Source organism: Carcharhinus amblyrhynchos, chromosome 18 (assembly GCF_965287045.1).
Source record: "Carcharhinus amblyrhynchos chromosome 18, sCarAmb.v2.hapA, whole genome shotgun sequence".
NCBI lineage: Eukaryota > Metazoa > Chordata > Chondrichthyes > Carcharhiniformes > Carcharhinidae > Carcharhinus > Carcharhinus amblyrhynchos.
This window is the reverse complement of record NC_137341.1, coordinates 20,964,530-20,983,466: the sequence shown is the minus strand read 5'-3', so window position 1 is coordinate 20,983,466 and position 18,937 is coordinate 20,964,530. Positions and strand designations below refer to the sequence as shown.

The 18,937-nt window shown below is 42.5% G+C and overlaps 1 protein-coding gene across 6 annotated transcripts in view; it reads left to right on the top strand.

Moving 5' to 3' along the window:
- Window positions 1-9,661: 9,661 nt before the first annotated feature.
- The window catches only part of LOC145354899 (hexosaminidase D), a 54,225-nt gene continuing 44,949 nt past the window's right edge, over window positions 9,662-18,937 (top strand). For 3 of the 6 annotated variants that reach the window (XM_080206507.1, XM_080206505.1, XM_080206509.1), the window contains exons 1-3: window positions 9,681-9,786; window positions 15,142-15,244; window positions 16,493-16,748. In XM_080206507.1, coding sequence (XP_080062633.1) covers window positions 15,156-15,244; window positions 16,493-16,748 — 345 coding nt within the window. In that variant the 5' untranslated portion in view covers window positions 9,681-9,786; window positions 15,142-15,155. Of the gene's footprint in view, window positions 9,787-9,979; window positions 10,340-15,141; window positions 15,245-16,056; window positions 16,160-16,492; window positions 16,749-18,937 lie in introns of those variants that run through there. The other 3 variants (XM_080206511.1, XM_080206506.1, XM_080206508.1) reach the window with 3 other exon arrangements.

The following is an 18,937-nucleotide window of genomic DNA, read 5'->3' as shown; positions in this document are numbered from 1 at the left end:
ATTGACCCCCACTCTCTGCCTCCTATTTGACAACCAATCCTCTATCCACGCTAACACCCTACCCCCAACTCCATGTCCCTCGACCTTCTGCAATAACCTCTTGTGAGGTACTTTGTCAAACGCCTTCTGAAAATCCAGAAAGACCACATCCACCGGCTCTCCTCTATCCACTGCCCTAGACAAATTTGTCAGACACACCTCCCTACTTTTGTATTTCATTCCTTTCAGAATAAACAATAACATTCTATTACTTTCCTAAATCCTTGCTGTACCTGCATACTAACCTGTTGGGACTCATGCACTAGAATACCCAGATCCTTCTGCATCCCAGAGCTCTGCAATCTCTCACCATTTAGATAATTTTTTTTTTCATTTTCCTTCTAAAAAGGACAATTTCACATTTTCCCATATCAGACTCTATTTGCTAGGTCTTTATCTAGTCATTCCTTATGCCCTCTTCACAACTTACTTTTCTATCTTTCTTTGTAATTCAGCAAATTTAGCAACCATATCCTTGGCCCCTTTGTTCAAAACATTTATATAAACTGTAAAAAGTTGAGGGTCCAGTACTGACCCCTGTGGCACACAACTTATTACATCTTACCAACTAGAAAATGATCCATTTATGTCTTCTCTGTGTTTCCTGTGAGCCAACCAATCTTCTATTAGATTTTCAATATATTATCCCTTACACCTACATTTCATTTTCCATAGTAATCTTTGATGTGCACCTTATCAAATGCCTTCTAGAAATCTAAGTGTAGTACATCCACCATTTCCACTTCACTCATTACAAATATTTTTCAAAGAACTCCTATAAATCTAATAAAAGGCATTTGGACAGATTCATGAATAGAAAAGGTTTAGAGGGATATGGGCCAAATGCAGGCAAATGGGGTTAGTTTAAATGGGTACTTTGGTTGGCATGGACCAGTTTGGGCTGAAGAACCTGTCTCCAGGCTGTTGATTGTATGATTCTATGATTCTAAATCAGTTAAACATGACTTCTGTCTTACAAAACCCTGCAAACTCTTGCCTAATTACTTTAAACTTATCTATGTGCCCTGCTTTAATGTCTTTAATAATAGCTTCTAACATTCCCCTTTGACATTTGTTACGCTAACTGGCTGTAGTTTCCTGCTTTTTGCTGCCCTCCCTTTTTGGACAAAGGAGTCCAAACTTTCCAATCCAAGTAACACTTCCTACTTTCCAATCCAATGGAATTTTCCTGGAATCTAAGGAGTTTTAGAAAAGTAAAATCAATGCCCCAGGGATCTGTTCTAGGACCCTTGCTGTTTGTCATTTTCATAAATGACCTGCATGAGGAAGTGGAGGGATGGGTTTGTAAGTTTGCCGACGATACGAAAGTTGGTGGTGTTGTGGATGGTCTGGAGGGATGTCAGAAGTTGCAGCGTGACATAGATAGGATGCAAGACTGGGTGGAGAAGTGGCAGATGGACTTCAACATGGATAAGAACATAAGAACATAAGAAATAGGAGCAGGAGTAGGCCATCTAGCCCTTCGAGCCTGCCCCGCCATTCAATAAGATCGTGGCTGATCTGTCGCTGCTCAGTTCCACTTTCCCGCCCTCTCCCCATAACCCTTAATCCCCTCTCTTATCAAAAACCCATCAACCCGCATCTTAATAATATTTAGCGAGGCAGCCTCCACCACTTCAACGGGCAGAGAATTCCAGAGATTCACCACCCTTTGAGTGAAGAAACCACCGTTCTAAACCACCCCCCTTTTATCTTGAGGCTGTGCCCCCTAGTCCTACTGTCTTTTTTGAGCGGGAAGAGTCTCTCCACCTCTATCCTATCCATCCCATTCATCATCTTATATGTCTCAATGAGATCTCCCCTCATTCTTCTAAACTCTAACGAGTACAAGCCCAGTTTATTCAGCCTCTCCTCATAGCTCAACCCCCTCAACTCCGGTATCAGCCTAGTAAACCTCCTCTGCACTCCCTCCAAGGCCAAAATGTCTTTGCGCAGGTGCGGCGCCCAAAACTGCACACAGTACTCCAGCTGCGGCCTCACCAATGCCCTATACAGCTGCAGCAAGACCTCCCTACTTTTATATTCAATCCCCCTCGCTATGAAGGCCAGCATCCCATTCGCCTTCCTGACCACCTGCTGCACCTGCAAGCTGGGTTTTTGTGACTCATGCACAAGGACCCCGAGGTCCCTCTGCACCGTCGCCTGCTGCAGTTTTTCGCCATGTAAGTAATAGTCCTTCCTACCATTCTTCCTACCAATGTGGACCACCTCACACTTGCCAACATTAAATTCCATTTGCCATTTCCTGGCCCATTCGCCCAGCCTATCTAGATCCTTCTGCAGACTCTCCACACCCTCCGCACAATTTGCCGTTCCCCCAATCTTGGTGTCATCAGCAAATTTTGACACCCTACACTCGGTTCCCTCCTCCAGATCATCTATATAAATGGTAAAAAGCTGAGGCCCCAGCACCGACCCCTGGGGCACTCCACTAGTCACCATCCGCCTGTCCGAATAGCACCCGTTGACCCCCACTCTCTGCCTCCTATTTGACAACCAATCCTCTATCCACGCTAACACCCTACCCCCAACTCCATGTCCCTCGACCTTCTGCAATAACCTCTTGTGAGGTACTTTGTCAAACGCCTTCTGAAAATCTAGATGTGTAGTGGTCCATTTTGGCAGGACCAATGGGATGCAGGAGTACAATATCAAGGGTAGGAGTCTTAGCTGGGTTGAAGAGCAGAAGGAACTTGGGGTCCGGGTCCATAGGACTCATAAATCGGCCTCACAGGTGGAGGATGTGGTCAAGAAGGCGTATGGTGTACTGGCCTTCATTAATCGAGGGATTGAGTTTAGGAGTCGGGAGGAAATGCTGCAACTTTATAAGACCCTTGTCAGACCCCACTTGGAGTACTGTGTGCAGTTCTGGTCGCCTCACTACAGGAAGGATGTGGAAGCTATTGAGAGGGTGCAGAGGAGATTTACAAGGATGTTGCCTGGATTGGGAGGCATGCCTTATGAAGATAGGTTGAGGGAGCTAGGTCTCTTCTCCCTGGAGAGATGAAGGTTGAGAGGCGACCTGATAGAGGTTTATAAGATGTTGAGAGGAATAGATAGGGTGGATTCTCGGAGGCTATTTCCCAGGGCTGAAATGGTCGCTACGAGAGGCCACAGGTTTAAGGTGCTGGGAAGCAAGTACAGAGGAGATGTTAGGGGAAAGTTTTTCACTCAGAGGGTGGTGAGTGAGTGGAATCGGCTGCCGTCGGTGGTGGTAGAGGCGAACTCGCTGGGGTCTTTTAAAAGACTTCTGGATGAGTATATAGGATCTAATGGCATTGGAAGTTACAGATAGTTCTATGGCTTGGTAGGTATAGATGTGATCGGCACAACTTGTGGGCCAAAGGGCCTGTTTGTGCTGTAGTGTTCTATGTTCTATAACTATCTCACTGGCCACTTCTTTTAAGACTCTCAAATCAGGATCTGGAGACTCCTCAGCTGGTAGCTCCAACAATTTGCTCAGTACCACTTCCCAAGTGATTGTTATTTTCTTAATTCCCTCCTTTCCATTTCCTGATAAATACGCTTATGACAGACAGATAGGTAAGGACGTAAGTTTTGAAGAGAACTTTGGGAGTCTGCAAAGGGATACAGGTAGATTAAGTGAGTAGGCAAAAATTTGGCGGATGAACTATGTTGGAAAATGTGAACTAATCGAATTTGGCAGGAAGAATAGAAAAGCAGTATACTATTTAAAATGAATGTGATTGCAGAACTCTGTGATATGGGGGATCCTGGTATATGATCTTGGGTGTCCATGTACTTGAATCACAAAAAGTCAGTAAGCAGGTACTGCAAGTGATCAGGAAGATATATGAAATGTAATATAAAAGTAGGGACTACAGGGTGTTGGTGAAACCACATTTGGAATTATGGGGGCAACCTTGAGCCCATGTTTGCTGTCCATGTGAATGCTGGCAGGGGCTCAAGATCCAGAAATCGCAGCTCCCTTGGGCAAGAACTTCCTCACCCCTCACCAGCGACGTCATCAGGTTCACAAGCAAAACTGCCAAGAAGCTGCTTTACGTTGAATTGCATACATTTTAATGTAACTAACCCGTCCCTTCACCAGATATTGACCCTCCCCCACCCCCTGCTGGATATTGATGGAGGTGGGTGCAGCTTAGAACTCTGTCCCTCCCACCTCCTTGTTGTAGATAATGCACACTGCAACCACTATTCACCATTGATGGAGACAGTAATTCTTTAAGGTGGTAGATGGAGTGCCAATAAAGTGGGCTGCTTTGCCGTTTCTGGTTTTTATAGTAACTCCAGGAGTCAACTGTGAAGGATACATGCTTTTATTACACAAAATGAAAATAAACAATGCCACAAGCTTGTGGTGAACACAGCAGAGTCTCAACCAGGACTAAAAGGTTAATTGACCCTCTCATGATCTTGCTTTATACCAGGGGTTGGTATATGACCTCTACCTGACTGGCTAATTACCAATCCCCAGGGAGTTCGTATTCAATGAGCCCAGCTGGGACGTCAATTAATGATTCCCGTGCAGATCATGGGGGTTATCACAGTGTTGAATTTCATTACTATATGAGCTACACTCATCCAAGCAAATGGAGAATATTCCTCGGGTGACCAGATTTTCAAGGGCGAAAACCAGGATTCCTTCACAACACAAAATGATTTCCCTTTGCAATTCTTCAAGTGCAGTAACTTCTCAATCATTGTGTACCAGGAAAAAGTGAAACAGCCATCAATTGGTGCTTTTTCTTCTTATCAAAGTCAATTCCATGCCAAGTCATGAGGAAATAACACCCTGCAAATTAAAAAGTCAGACAAATGCTTCTCACCTTCCTGTTGTTGATTTTCTGCCTACCTCACTTGAAAGTGCTTTCCCTGTGTTATACGAAAATGTAATGTCATCCTGCAGGACCAGGTGGACAAAAACATCCCCAAATGCAAAACCAAGTGAACACAAACTGTACCAAATGCAAGACTAAGCAAACAGAAACAGCACTGAATTCACAACCAAGTGAACACAAACTGCACTGAATTCAGAACCAAGCGAACATAAACTGCACTGAAAGCAGGACCAAGTTGAACACAAACTGCACTGAATTCAGAATCAAGTGAACACAAACTGCATTGAATTCAGAACCAAGCTAACACAAACTGCACTGAATTCAGAACCAAGCTAACACAAATAGCATTGAATGCAGGACCAAGCAAAGACACTCTAACCAAATGCAGGACCAAATGAACACAAACTGCATTGAGTGCAAGACCAAGAAAACACACATTGCACTGAATTCAGAGCCAAACTAACATGAACTGCACTGAATTCAGAACCAAGCTAACACAAACTGCATTAAATGCAGGACCAAGCAAATACACATTGCACCGAATGCAGGTCCAAGCAAACACACACTGCACTAAATGCAGGACCAAAGTGGTGCTTCTAACATGTGCTCCTTTTTCCTCAAACGTGGATTCATATCTACAGTTGTCAACAGGGCCCTCAACAGCGTGCAGTCCATCTCCTGTGCCACAACACTCACCCTCTCCCCTCCCTCCCAGAACAAGTATAGAGTGCCCTTTGTTCTCACATTTCACCCTTCCAGCCTCCACATGCAAAGCATAATCCTCCCCCATTTTCATCAACTCCAGTGTGATGGCACCACCAAACACATCTTCCCTTCACTCCCTCTGTCAGCATTCCGCAGAAACCGTTCCCTCCGGGATAACCTAGTCCACTTCTCCACTGTATCTAACACCTCTCCCGTTACTCATGGCACCTTCTGATGCAATCACAGAAGGTGTAACACCTGTCCCTTTATGACTTCTACGCTCATCATCCAAGGTCCCAAACGTTCATTCCAGGTTAAGCAGTGTTTCACTTGCACCTCTTTCAACTTGGTGTATTGCATTCATTGCTCCCAATGTGGTGTCCTCTATATCAGAGAGACCAAGCATAACTGGGTGATCACTTTGCTGAGCACTTTTGGTCTGTGCGCAATCAGACCCTGACCTTCCCGTTCCTTGCCATTTTGACAGACGACCCTACTCCCATGCCCACATGTCTGTCCTTGGCTTGCTGCAATGTTCCAGTGAAGCTCAACACAAATTGGAGGAACAGCACCTCATCTTCCGGCTAGGCACTTTACAGCCTTTCAGTCTCAACATCGAATTCAACAACTTCAGATGATTTGCTCTACCCCATCTCAACCTCTTCATTCTATTTTATTTAATTTTTTACTGTTCTCTGCCTTTTGTTTCTTTACTGTCTTTCTTCGTTTTTCTTCCCCCCCAACTCTTTCCCCTACTTTATCTCCCTTCCTGTTATGTTCGTTTCCGTGAGACTCTTCCATCCTTGATACAAAAGCAAAACACCAATAGTGCCTAGGTTAACACAACCCTTTATTGCTTTACATGTAAATGGCTGACCTTCGTTACTCAACCCTCAGTCAGTGCTGGATGTTGGTTAGCGAAAGGTGTGCAAAGGGAAGGGACAGCCCCCTTATATACAATTCAAAGACAGGGTTACATAATTGAGAAACAACAGAAAAGATCATTTCGATACCCTATTGTCAACTGCTCCTTATCTGATAAGACAAGAGCCGGTTGCAAATGCGAGTACAGTTACACATTATCCTGTTATGACCATAATAATTGCCAAAAAAGCACATTTCATATTCCAGTGATTATAGCAGAGGTAACACAGAAACTGTGTAGAAGGAGGTAGGTGGGGTTAAAGTGTGGCAAGCGCACGTCAATATAGCTTATCATGGAAGTAGGTGCTGTTAGCCACACCCTGCAAGCTCTAGTTATCTGTTTATGTCCTTTGCATTCTGAGCTGCTGTTTGAGTTGGTTTTTAAAAAAGCTTGAAGTTGCGTGAGGGATTAACCCCTTAATATCTCATTCCCTTATCTTTTCTCGCCCTTTTCTAAATTTTACCTCCGTCCCATCCATTCCCTGCCACCCCTCCCTCCACATCTTCATCTGTCACAGCTTACCCTCTCACTTTAGCTTCTCTGCCATTTGACCATTCACACCCTTTAGTCTGTTTGTGGACTGCCATTAGCAACCTTTTCCCCTAGTTTCTGCGGTTATGACTTATCTCTCATTTTCTCACTCTGCAGTATAAATATCTCCCAATTTCTATGCCTTTTAGCTTTGACAAAAGGTCATCTAGACTTGAAGCTCTTTTCTCTCCTTACAGATGATGCCAGACCTGCTGAGATTTTCCAGCATTTTCTCTTTTGGTTTCAGATTCCAGCATCTGCAGAATTTGCTTGTATTCCATTACATGCCTGACTTGTGCCTTGTAGATAGCAGACAGGCTTTGGGGAGTCAGGAAGTGATTACTCTGCAGGATTCCCAGCCTCTGACCTGTTCTCATAGCTACAGTATTTATATAGCTTGTCCAGTTCAGATTGTGGTCAATGGTGACTTCCAGGATGTTGATAGTGTGGAATTAATTCATGCCATTAAATGCCAAGGGGTGATGGTTAGCTTCTCTCTTATTGAAGGTGGTCATTGTCTGGTATTTGTGTGGCATGAATGTCATTTTCAATTTATTTGCCCAAGCTTGAATGCTGTGCAACTCTTGCTGCAGACAGGAACTGACTGTATCTGAGGAACTGCAAATGGTACTGAATGTTCTGCACTTATTAGCAAGTGTCCCTACTTCTGATTTTATGTTGGAGAAAAGGTGATTTTTTTTTAATTTCAAAAATATACTTTATTACTTAAATACTCTGAAATACTCATTACAGAAACGATATTTCCAATCATATGTAACAGTGCAAAAAACAGTCATATCTACAATATTCTGTGGAGCTCAGTTCCAAGGCATAACATTTATTACAGTTCTGTTTTTTCAACAAACTATAAACATTCATGACATTTCACTATGTGTCATTTTTATAGAGTTGCACACAGTTACGCAGCCTGAGGGTTTTTTACGGCTATTGGCCCCTCGATCTGCCTTGGCTGAAAGGCTTTAAACAGTAGTCTTTCTTCATTGTGCCTTTGCAGTAGCTGCCCCAAGCTTAAGAGCATCCCTCAGCACATAGTCCTGGACCTTGGAATGTGCTAGTCTGTAACACTCGGTTGAGGACAAATCTTTGTACTGGAAGATCAAGCTTTGGGCAGATCAAAGAGTGTCCTTCACCGAGCTGATGACCTTCCAGCAGCAGTTGATATTTGTCTCAGTGTGCGTCCCTGGAAACAGCCCGTAGAGCACAGAGTCCTGCGTCATGGAGCTGCTCGATATGAACCTCGATAAATACCACTGCATCTCACTCCAGACCTTCTTTGTTGGAAAAGAGGTAATTCATGAAGCAACTGAAGATGGTTGAGCCCAGGACACTATTCTGAGAAGCTTTGCAGCAAGATCCTGTATTATAAGTTCCCAGCAATGTCACTGTGTCTGACTTGTGTCTTTAGAATTATGTTGTTCAGAGAGAGAATATTTGGTGGTAACTTCAAAAAAATGGGCATATATGTTAGATAGTCACTAACAAATGAAGTAAAGAATTTAGGAGATTTTTTTAATACACTGTCCATGTGGAATTCAATGTCACATAGAATGGTTATAGGCAATAGAATTGTTGCATTTAACTGAGGACATGATGGTGATAAGAATAGAGGACTACGGGTGTGGCATATGAAGATGAGTGGGAGGAGGCCCATGTAAATTGTAAACACACTGGCATAGACCAATGGAGCAGATTGCCACGTCAGTACTGCACTAAGATTGCGCTGTTGGATGACTGTGTTGAAACAAGACCTCATCTGCTCATTTCAGTGAATATAAAAGATCCCATGGCACTTTTCAAGAACAGTAAAAAGTCTGACAACACCAGGTTTTAGTCCAACAGATTTATTTGATAATAGACTCACAAGCTTTCGAGGTTTCCCTCTTTGTCAGGTGAATGGAGAGTTCTGGCCTCAGACAGAACATATAAAGTTTAGAGATTATTGATTAGAATGCGAATCCTTACACCTAACCTGCTGTTCAAGACCTGAAGTGGTTGACAATGTGAGTGGAAGGAGCACTGATCACAGGTTACAGAGATGTGTATTGTCTCCAGCCTTATTGATCCTCTTAATCACAATCTCATTTTGGTTTAATGTTTTAGGTATCATTTGTGATTTGCTTCTTGTTTTAGGCAGCAAATCTTTAAGGGGCTGCCCCTTAATTTATCCTTTAGTCTATTTGCTCAGGCTGTTTTATTGGTTTAAAACAGAAGAATCAGTTCTTGAGCAACAGTACTTTATCACAAACGTAAACATTTCAAGAGACTCTCCACATACACATAACAATTTCAAGGGAGAATGTAAGATTGAGTGATCGCTACTGTTTAGATGACCACAGGGTGAAAATGCTCACCCGTTATAGTGTTTCACTGAAATTAGGGGTTATTTTGTGGCTTTTAGATTTTATATAGTTTAAATATATAGAGAGCAAATAATATGTTATAAATTAGAATTTTTCTGCATTGAATGTTTACAATATACATTTTGTGACAGGCCCTCTAGATAAACCACTTGGCGGTGTCGCTTTACGGCAGGTAGGAGGAATTTAGGTCCTAGGACGGTAAATGCCAGCTGGCCGTTTTGAGCGGCTGTCTGAAGGCCGGGAGGGAGAGCGGAGCGGAGCGGGAAACTGGGCGGCTCGCTTTAAGTGGGCGGTTGGAGGCGGAAAGCAAGGACAAAATTGGTCGACACGGAACCGACGAGTGGCGATACCTGAGCGGTGGGTGAGTATTTTGGGCCGGGGGGGGAGAGGATCGGGGCAGAATCACAGAATTATTCCGGCCCATAAGGAGGCTATTCAGCCAACTATGATTAAAGTCTCACAAATATTCGAGTGGCTCAAACTCCTCAGCTGGCTTCCCCCCCCCAGCCAGCCACCAAATTACTGAATAACTCACTGTCTTAATGCCGAACAACCAAGAGCTACTATGGGGGTTCCTGGCACATTACAAAGGAGATGATGTTTTTGCCGATTCCAGATTCACAACTTGCCCCTCGGCGGGGCCAGTCCCAAGGTGTTAACCGTAGAGCCATGTCCTGCCTCTCCCGGGGTTTAAACACGCACCCCACGGTGCAGCTGCCACGAGAAACATCGCGGAGGCTTCTAATTTTTCCTCAGTTTTCTTATTTTATGAGTTCAGAAAAACATTGGCAACTGGGGCAAGGATGGGAGGATTATCTGCAGGATGTTGACAATCTGAATTGATAGTGAGGCGGATGTGTGTGTGCCATTGGATTTGGATATCTGGGTGATTCGCACGACGCAGGTTGGCCCGAGTGAGTTTTTTTCTGCTCTGCTGAACATATATTTTATTGTATTGAGATATCGACCTTGGCAGAATGGATTAACTCACAAGTCTATGGATGCTGTGCCAAAGGCTGTCCAGTTTAATATAGGGCCTGTGCAAGTTCAAATTAAAGATTTCTCTTAAGTGCAATATGATCTTTGTTTTCACACTGCTTTAAACGTTTACTAAACGCGCGTGTTTTAATGGAATAGGGGGAAATGGAAGTTGTGGAGAGGCCTTGATTTCTTGGTGCCTATTAGTCTAAGAATTCGGTAGTGAAAGGTGTTACTTGGAGGCCGGGCATGGGACCAGCTTTACTCTTGGAAGTGCCATGTTTCTTATGAGACATTGAATTGTCATTCTGCCCTCTTCAGTGGACATAAAATATCCCATGATATTATCTGAAGAGAAGGGAGTTTCTCCCTGGCATTTTGGCCAAACATTATGCAATTTGAAAATAAGTAATCTATGAAGGATGACCAATCTACAATGACAGGCCATAAATGGAAAGCTTATCCCCTTGTTTTTGTTTGAAGATATAAAGATAAATATTTTACAAAATTAATTCTTGAGATGTGTGTGTGTCTGTGTGTGTCGCTGGAAAGATCAACATTTATTGTCTGATTCTAGCTGCCCTTGAGATGCTAGGTCGTCTTGAGTGGCTGCAGTTGGTACAGTATATAATTCATCTGTAATGGTTTTGCTGCTTGTATTTATACAGTATGTGGTAAGCAAGAAGGAATGATTGGCAGTTCTTTATGTAACTGTAAATACTGGCCATCTTGAAAACATGTAGCAATTCTTAGCTCACAAATGTTAGCATTGAGCTTACAGGCCAGAGTTTCTCAGTATTTGGAAATATCTGCCACCTTGAGTCATAGTAAGAAGTCTCATAACACCAGGTTAAAGTCCAACAGGTTTATTTAGTAACAAAAGCCACTTCACAAAAAGCAGTCATTTGTGAACAGAACTCCCACTTACCTGATGAAGGAGCAGTGTTCTGAAAGCCAGAAACCTGATGGACTTTAACCTAGTGTTGTGAGACTTCTTACTGTGTTTACCCCAGTCCAATGCCAGCATCACCTTGAGTCATACCCTAGCTTAATCTGCACCATTTGGTTGAGCTGGATTCCACAAGGTGTTCTAGATTCTTAGCATAAGAATGAATAGCTATTGTTTATAAATAGATTGAGGGAAACCAAACTTCCACTCTATAGAGCCCAGCCTTATGACAGAGTGGCTGAGTCATTGGTGCTGAAGTCTGGTATATTTATTCTTTCTAACTGCAGAATACACTGATATTGGCAACACATCATGAAATTAATGATCTGCCCACATTTGTTTCTTTTTTATGCCTAACCTTTTTATTTGCTCACTGAAATGTGAGGGAGATGTTACTTCCTGTCCAATTGCTATAGTCATTAATGGCTGCATGTCATGCTAGGTCTCTTCAGAGGGCATTCACATTGAAAGAGAATAGGGATGATATTTTCTATTGTTTAAATAGCAAATATATAGTTACTTTAACATCGTAAAATGTCCCAAGACAGGTTAGGAGAGTAGGCAAAGAAGTGGCAGATGGAATACAAAGTGGAAAAGTGTGAGGTTATGCACTTTGGAAGGAAGAATAAAGGCATAGATTATTTTCTATGTGGGGAGAGAATTCAGAAATCAGAAGTACAAAGAGACATGGGAGTACTAGTTCAGGATTCTCTTAAGGTTAACTTGCAGGTTGAATTGGTAGTTAAGAAAGCAAATGCAATGTTAGCATTCACCTCGAGAGGAAGAATATAAAAGCAGGGATGTACTGCTGAGGTTTTATAAGGCTCTGATCAGACCACATTTGGAATATTGTGTGCAATTTTGGATCCCATATCTAAGGAAGGATGTGCTGGCCTTGGCGTGGGTCCAGAGGAGGTTTACAAGAATGACCTGAGAATGAAAAACTTGATGGATGAGAAGCATTTGAGGGACTCTGGGTCTGTAATCGATTGACTTTAGAAGAATGAGAGGGGACCTCGTTGAAACTTACAAAATATTGACAGGCCTGGGTAGAGTGGACTAGGGCAAGATGTTTTCATTAGTAGGAGAGACTAGGATCTGAGGGCACAGCCACAGAATAACGGATGACCCTATAGAACTGAGATGAGGAGGAATTTCTTCAGCCAGAGGGTGGTGAATCTATGGAATTCATCTTCACGGAAGGCTGTGGAGGCTAGGTTCTTGATTGGTGAGGGGATCAAAGGTTATGGGGAAAAGGCAGAAGAATGGGGTTGAGAAACTCAACCAGTTTCCAGAGCAAAACCCAATGGGTCGAATGGCCTAATTCTGCTATTTCTTATAGTTACCAGGCAGAATTTGATACAGATGTAAAGGAGGATACATTTGGATAGCTGACCAAACACTCGGTCAAAGATCTAGGTTTTAAACAGTGTCTTAAAGTTGGAGAGGTTTAGAAGGGCCATTTCAGAGCTTGGGTTGTGCCAATAGATATCTGTTTCTTAGAGTCAGATCACTATTGGCAGATTTTTGGGCCAATGTCCCTTACTCATAATCAAAGCATTTCTGGGAAGCGGTTGAATTACTCTTGTTTACTGTTTTCAGTGACACCATATGCAGCCTCGAGCAACATTTTCCAACTAAGATAAGACAGTACCACATTCCCTCATTTTATCTATCCCTTCCCCTGCTAATAGTGAAATAGTCACTTTTGGAAGAAATTGTCCTAACACAAAGCAACACAGTAGCACTTCACCTGTACTGATGCCAACTCCTATGACTCCACATGAAGAATATGTCCATTTGCGTTCTTTTTACAACTGCGAATCCTAAAGTGCAACCAATCCACCTACCTCTGTGGATGCATTTTTTTTTCTTTTAAAAAGCTCCTTTTGTACTGCTTCCAGTTGAAGGCAACATGAAGAAAGTGGTTGGCTGACTATACTCTACAGAAGGATTTGTGGGACGGATGTGCTTCTTGCATTTTGGTAGTTTGTCAATCCCATTGTTACCCAAAGTCTTGGTCAGGTTGCTTTAAAAGGCCTTATGGCATCTTTTCAGTGGAAATGCTTAGCTTTCAATTAATTTAGTTCCCAGTGCTTATAACAGGCACTGTTGTGATGTGATGGTTAATCATATTATAATGATTGCCCAGTATGATCAATATAACATGGGTATTGCTGAAAAAAGAGTTATCAAAGCTTTCGGCTTTGCACTTACCAATACACCTGGCAAAAATACAGTATAAGGGGAAAACAACAAATATACTGTATGAGAAGAGAATGCTGATTGGTTGGCAAGTGGTCTCTGATTAGTAGAGATGTTGCCATCTTGGTTCTTGATTGATAAGGGGGTCTGGGGTTATGGGGAAAAGGCAGGAGAATGGGGATGAGAAACACATCAGCCACGATTGATTGGTGGAACAAGTGGGCCAACTGACCTAATTCTGCTCCTATGTCTTATAGTCTTAAGGCCGTGGAGAATGGCTATTTATCTAACTGACAGTCACAAAAGGTGACTGATAAATAATTGCCAAGATAAAAGAAAAATATCACAGATGCTGGAAATCTGAAATAAAAACAGAAAACGTTGGATAAATTCAGCAGCATCTATGAAGAAATAAGCAGAATGTTTCCAATCTGTATGATTTCTTCAGAGCTGAAGTAGGGTAGAAAATCTCTACCAATCAAAGTCCATTTGCCTACCAGTCAGCATTCTTGTTTCATGCAGTATAAATTGTTGTTTTCCCTTTATACTGGTATTCTTGCAGATGAGAGAAAGACCAAAAACTTTGATGTTTCTTTTTGCTGCAATACTCAAATTCTGTACCAGCAAATTGCTATTAATATAGCATGATTTTAATAAATGACAGGAATATACCTCCTGTGTTGATTCACTCTGATTTACATCCCTCTGTGAATTGCATACATATTTGGTCCTCAATTTCCCACTGGGGGTCTATAATAAATACCTAGCAATGTAGCTGTCCCTTTTTTTTATTCTAAAGCTCTACCACTAAGCTTCATTTGATAGCCCCTCCAAGATATCATCTCTCCTTACTGCAGGAAATGCCTCCTTTTTTACCCCTCCTCTGTCTCACCTGAAGATTCTATATCCCAGGACACTGAGCTGTCAATCCTGCCCCTCACTCAACCACATCTCTGGCTATTATATCATAATTACACGTGTCAGTCCTTGCCCTTAACTTAGCCATTTTCACTTTAGTGCCAGGAGTATTAAAGATGAGGCCCTCCAACCTTGTCTTACTCCCTTGAAACCTACTACTGCTGTATTCCTCCTGACCTGATTGCTTTTCTACGTGTCCCTGTTTTGCTAACAGTTTGGGTCCCCCCTCCCTGCTGCCAAACTAGTTTAAAACTCTTCCCAACAGCACTAGCGAACCCACCAGCAAGGATGCTAGACCTGCTCTGGTTTGGATGTCCACCTTGTCCAAAAATGTTCCCAGTGATCCAGATGTTTAAAACCCTTCCTCCTGCAATAACTCTCAAGCCACACATTCATCTGTGCTATTCTCCTATTTCTGTCTTCACTAGCTCGTGGCATTAGGAGTAATCCAGAGATTACAACTGAAGAGGTCCTGCTCCTTAATCTATTGCCTAACTCCTTGAATTCTTGGTGCGAGACCTCATCCCTCTTTCTACTTTGAGATGTCCTGTAGTTGTGCTAGAGCACTATATGAATGCAAGTTTATATTTTAGGCAGTATAAGTTCTGCTAATTTTAAGAGGTTTTAAAAATCAACCTTAACGATCTTGTTTTCTCTTTCTTGCAGGATTACAGATAGCCATGACGCGGATAAACAGCATGAATGTGTTGCGGTTCCTGGTTTTGCTGATTGTAGTAGTTGTGGGCTTGAAGATGTTTCCTATGTTAAAGTAAGTTCTTTTTAAATTTATTTTCAGCATGTGGTGTCACTGGCAAAGCCAATGTTTATAGTTCACTGTGTTATCTTTGAGAACTGGGTAGTGGGTCTACTTCATGAATTGCTGCTGTCTACGTGGGGAAGATACTTTGACTGTGCTGTTAGGGAGAAAGTTGAAAGGGAACATAGAGATGATGGTGTTCCCATGCCTCTATTGTCCTTGTCCTTCTAAGTTGTTGAGGTCAGGTTTGAGAGTGTTTCCTCTAAGAAAATAACTCAATGTGTAGATTCAACTTGACCTGGGCACAATCAAGGCCTGGCTGCAGGTGAGTTGAGAGCACAATAAGCCTTTTTTTTTGTTGCTGCTTCTAGCCCACAGAGGCATCGAGTGAGCAATTCATGAGAATTGCAACTGGAAGATAGGTTACTGAGAACTTCCATGGGAACAGCATTTCCGTGACAGGGTAAGTGTTAGTTAATCAGTGACTCTGTTTGCATGTGCCACGGACAGTGTTCCAGTCCTGTACCAAATTATAGGGCAGAATTTTCTGCTTATGATACACTGGTTTCTGTTCTCACTCACCTCAGCCAATTTGGGCCTCCAGGTCTTTCCTCCATATATTGAAAAGAAAAAGAGAAGGACTGCATTTATATAGTGCTACCCATAACCACTGGACATCTCAAAGTACTTTGCAACCATTGAAGTATTTTTTTCAACTTTAGTCACTGTTGTAAAACATTGGACTTTTCCCCAGTGACTTTTGTTTTTCATTACAATCTTTTACTATATTCTCCAAGTTATTAACTTTCCCATGTTGTATTTAGGTTTCCATAGGTTCCTTGTGTTTTGTCAAGTTTCTCCCAACCACTGATCAACTTGCCAGCTTGTTCTCAATTCCCATCAGTGTCGATTCACTCCTCCATTCTGGTAATTGTTCTGCTGGCTGCAACTGATCTACTGTTTTACAAAATCTAGCATCATTGATGAGTATTCATCATGATTTTTGAAGAAATAACTATCATTTTAACATTACTACTTTCTCATTCCTCATCCTCGTAGTCATTAATACTCCTCTACCATCACCCTAATTTGAGTCACTTCTGTTCTTTAATTTTGAACCTGGAGATTTATAATTAACGAATAAGCTACTGCTTTCACCAACCTCAATCCCACCAGTGCCCTAGATTGGAAGATCTCTTGCAATAGCAATTTGTGTTGAAATTACTCTGTTGATTAAAGATAAATGACTCTTTGTTTTAGAAAAATGCAATTGGATGCTCCTGCAAAAAGTAGCTTTTGGAATAAATACGGAGTAGCAAAGGCAAATAACCAAGAAATGGAGATTAAACAAAAAATGGAGCATGAAACAAAGCAAAATGAACAGCAAGAAAAGGACAAGGTAAAGATGGAGGTAAAACCAAAGCCACGGCAACAGAAGGATAGTAGCTCTACAGTGATGAGAATCGTGCACTTGGACCTCAAAGGAGCTGCACCCAAACTTTCATATTTGCAACAGGTAAGAGATGTCAGAGTTGATGGAGTAATTGAGGTGAATAGTTGCATTTATGGGGGAAATGTATAAAAGTATATCAAGGGGAAAAAGACTAGAAGATTGGGTTGCTAAGATTAGATAATTGAGATGGGAAATGTTTCTATGCTGCATGAACAATAGGATAGACCTGTTGGGCCAAATAGCCTCTTTCTCTGCTGTGAATATGATATAATGCTCACTTTAGGAAAGGATGCAAAATCCTGAATGACTGACTGCTGGAGGCTGGCAAGAGGGCTATATAGTGCTGTGTTTGGGGATTTGTGGAACTTGCTGCCCCATAGCACAGTGGAGTCTGAATTGCTGAGTGATTTCAAGAAGGAGATAGATATATTACTAATTTTAAAAAAAATGGGAAACAGGTGGGGAGGGGGGATTTAAGACCAGAAAATGATCAGCCATGATTGGCAGAACAAGCTCGAAGGGCTAAATTTGGCTATTTCTGCTCCTAACTCCTATGTTTCTATGGAAGAATATCTGGCTATACTTGAGGGGACAAAAATTTTTAGGGTTGAGTAGTTGCAACATTCTCTTACAATTTTTTTTAGTTTCGTGTTGCTAGTTTGTATCTTGTCACTGGTGAGGACAGGTAGTACTTGGGAGATGTATTGGGCAATTGTGGGAGAAGGGAGAGATTGTGTCAGATTGGAAAATGTCCACATTTCATTTTCATTGCAACTTTTTGAACTATCAGAACAGGTTACAAAAACTGACCTTGTATTTTTTTTTGAGGATAGAATATTGAGGGATGACCTGTTCAAGATATTGGCAGTAAAGGGAGAGTATTTTCTTGAGGGAATCCAGAACAAGGGAACATAATATTAAAGGTGGGTCATTCAGGAAAAAAAAATGGAAGTGCTCAGCAAATCAGACAGCATCCATGCAGGGAAAAAAACAAGTTTCATCACTTCTAATTAATCTAAAACATTGGCTGGGATTCTCCCAAAAGAATTCAAAGTTCCGAATTTGTGTAAAAACTGGAGTAAATCCTGGTGTTTCATTTTCAAATCCCACTCTGCATCAGAGTGCCTGCATGAACCACAATAAAAATCAGGGAGTGGAGCCTATTCCTGCTGAAGAGGCTGGTGGCATAGTTCTGAGTGAGCCACTGAGCATGTACTGATCTGTCATAGTGGAGATTGGCACATTCCCAGAAACCCTGCACTGCCAGCTTCCTGACCCTGCAATGCTGTCCTTCCATCCCCTGATCGCTGTCCACCCTCCCTCTGCCTATGATTCCAAATAGAGTGGCAGCACCCACTTCCACCAGTCTCCCTCCTGCTTCCCCTCTGGCCCTACCCCCTTGGCACCTTGCCAAGGTGCCCTGGAGATGGCCACTTTGCCCCTCAGGCAGTGCCAGGGGGCCAGGCTGGCAATGCCCATGGGGCACCTCCCTTAACCCTGCAGGCCTCCAGGGCCTCCCTTCACCCTTTGTCGGGGGGGAGGGTGGGGGAGGAGAGAAAAGAGGGTAACCAGCCTGGTGACCTCAGTTCTGGGCTCGCTAATCAGGTGGAAATTTGAATTTAAATATTTTAATTGGCTCCACACCAATTTTCAGCGTGGAGCTGATAACATTGGAAATCCGGTAGCTGGAGACACGCGGAAGCTATGGTGCCCAGAGGAGAGCCTGCTAGAGCAGTGCAGTGGTCTGAGAGAATCTTCCCCCTTATTCGAATAGAATAAGGCCTGATATAGGGTTAATGTGGGACTGAGTACAGTACTGCTCACATTTTGATATAAGCCCATGACCTGTTTCTAGAGTCAAGTCTCACAACACCAAGTTAGAGTCCAGCCAGTTTATTTGATAGTAATCCCAGAAGCTTTCGAAACAGTGTTCCTTTGTTAGGTGTGCGGAAGGTTAACGCACCTGACGAAGGAACACCATTTCCGAAAGCTTGTGGGATTACTATTAAATAAACTGGTTGGATTCTAACCTGGTGTTGTGAGACTTCTTACTGTTTCTAGAGGGCAGACTTGTACTGGAAAGAGAGGTGTAGAGACACTCCTAGCTTAGACCTTCTATTGTGCATATGTATATTGTTATAAAGCAGAGGTTGATTGGATGTTTCAGTGTTAGTTCTCAGGGACAGGCTATCAACCTCTGCTTTATAACAATATACGTATGCACAATAGAAGGTCTAAGCTAGGAGTGTCTC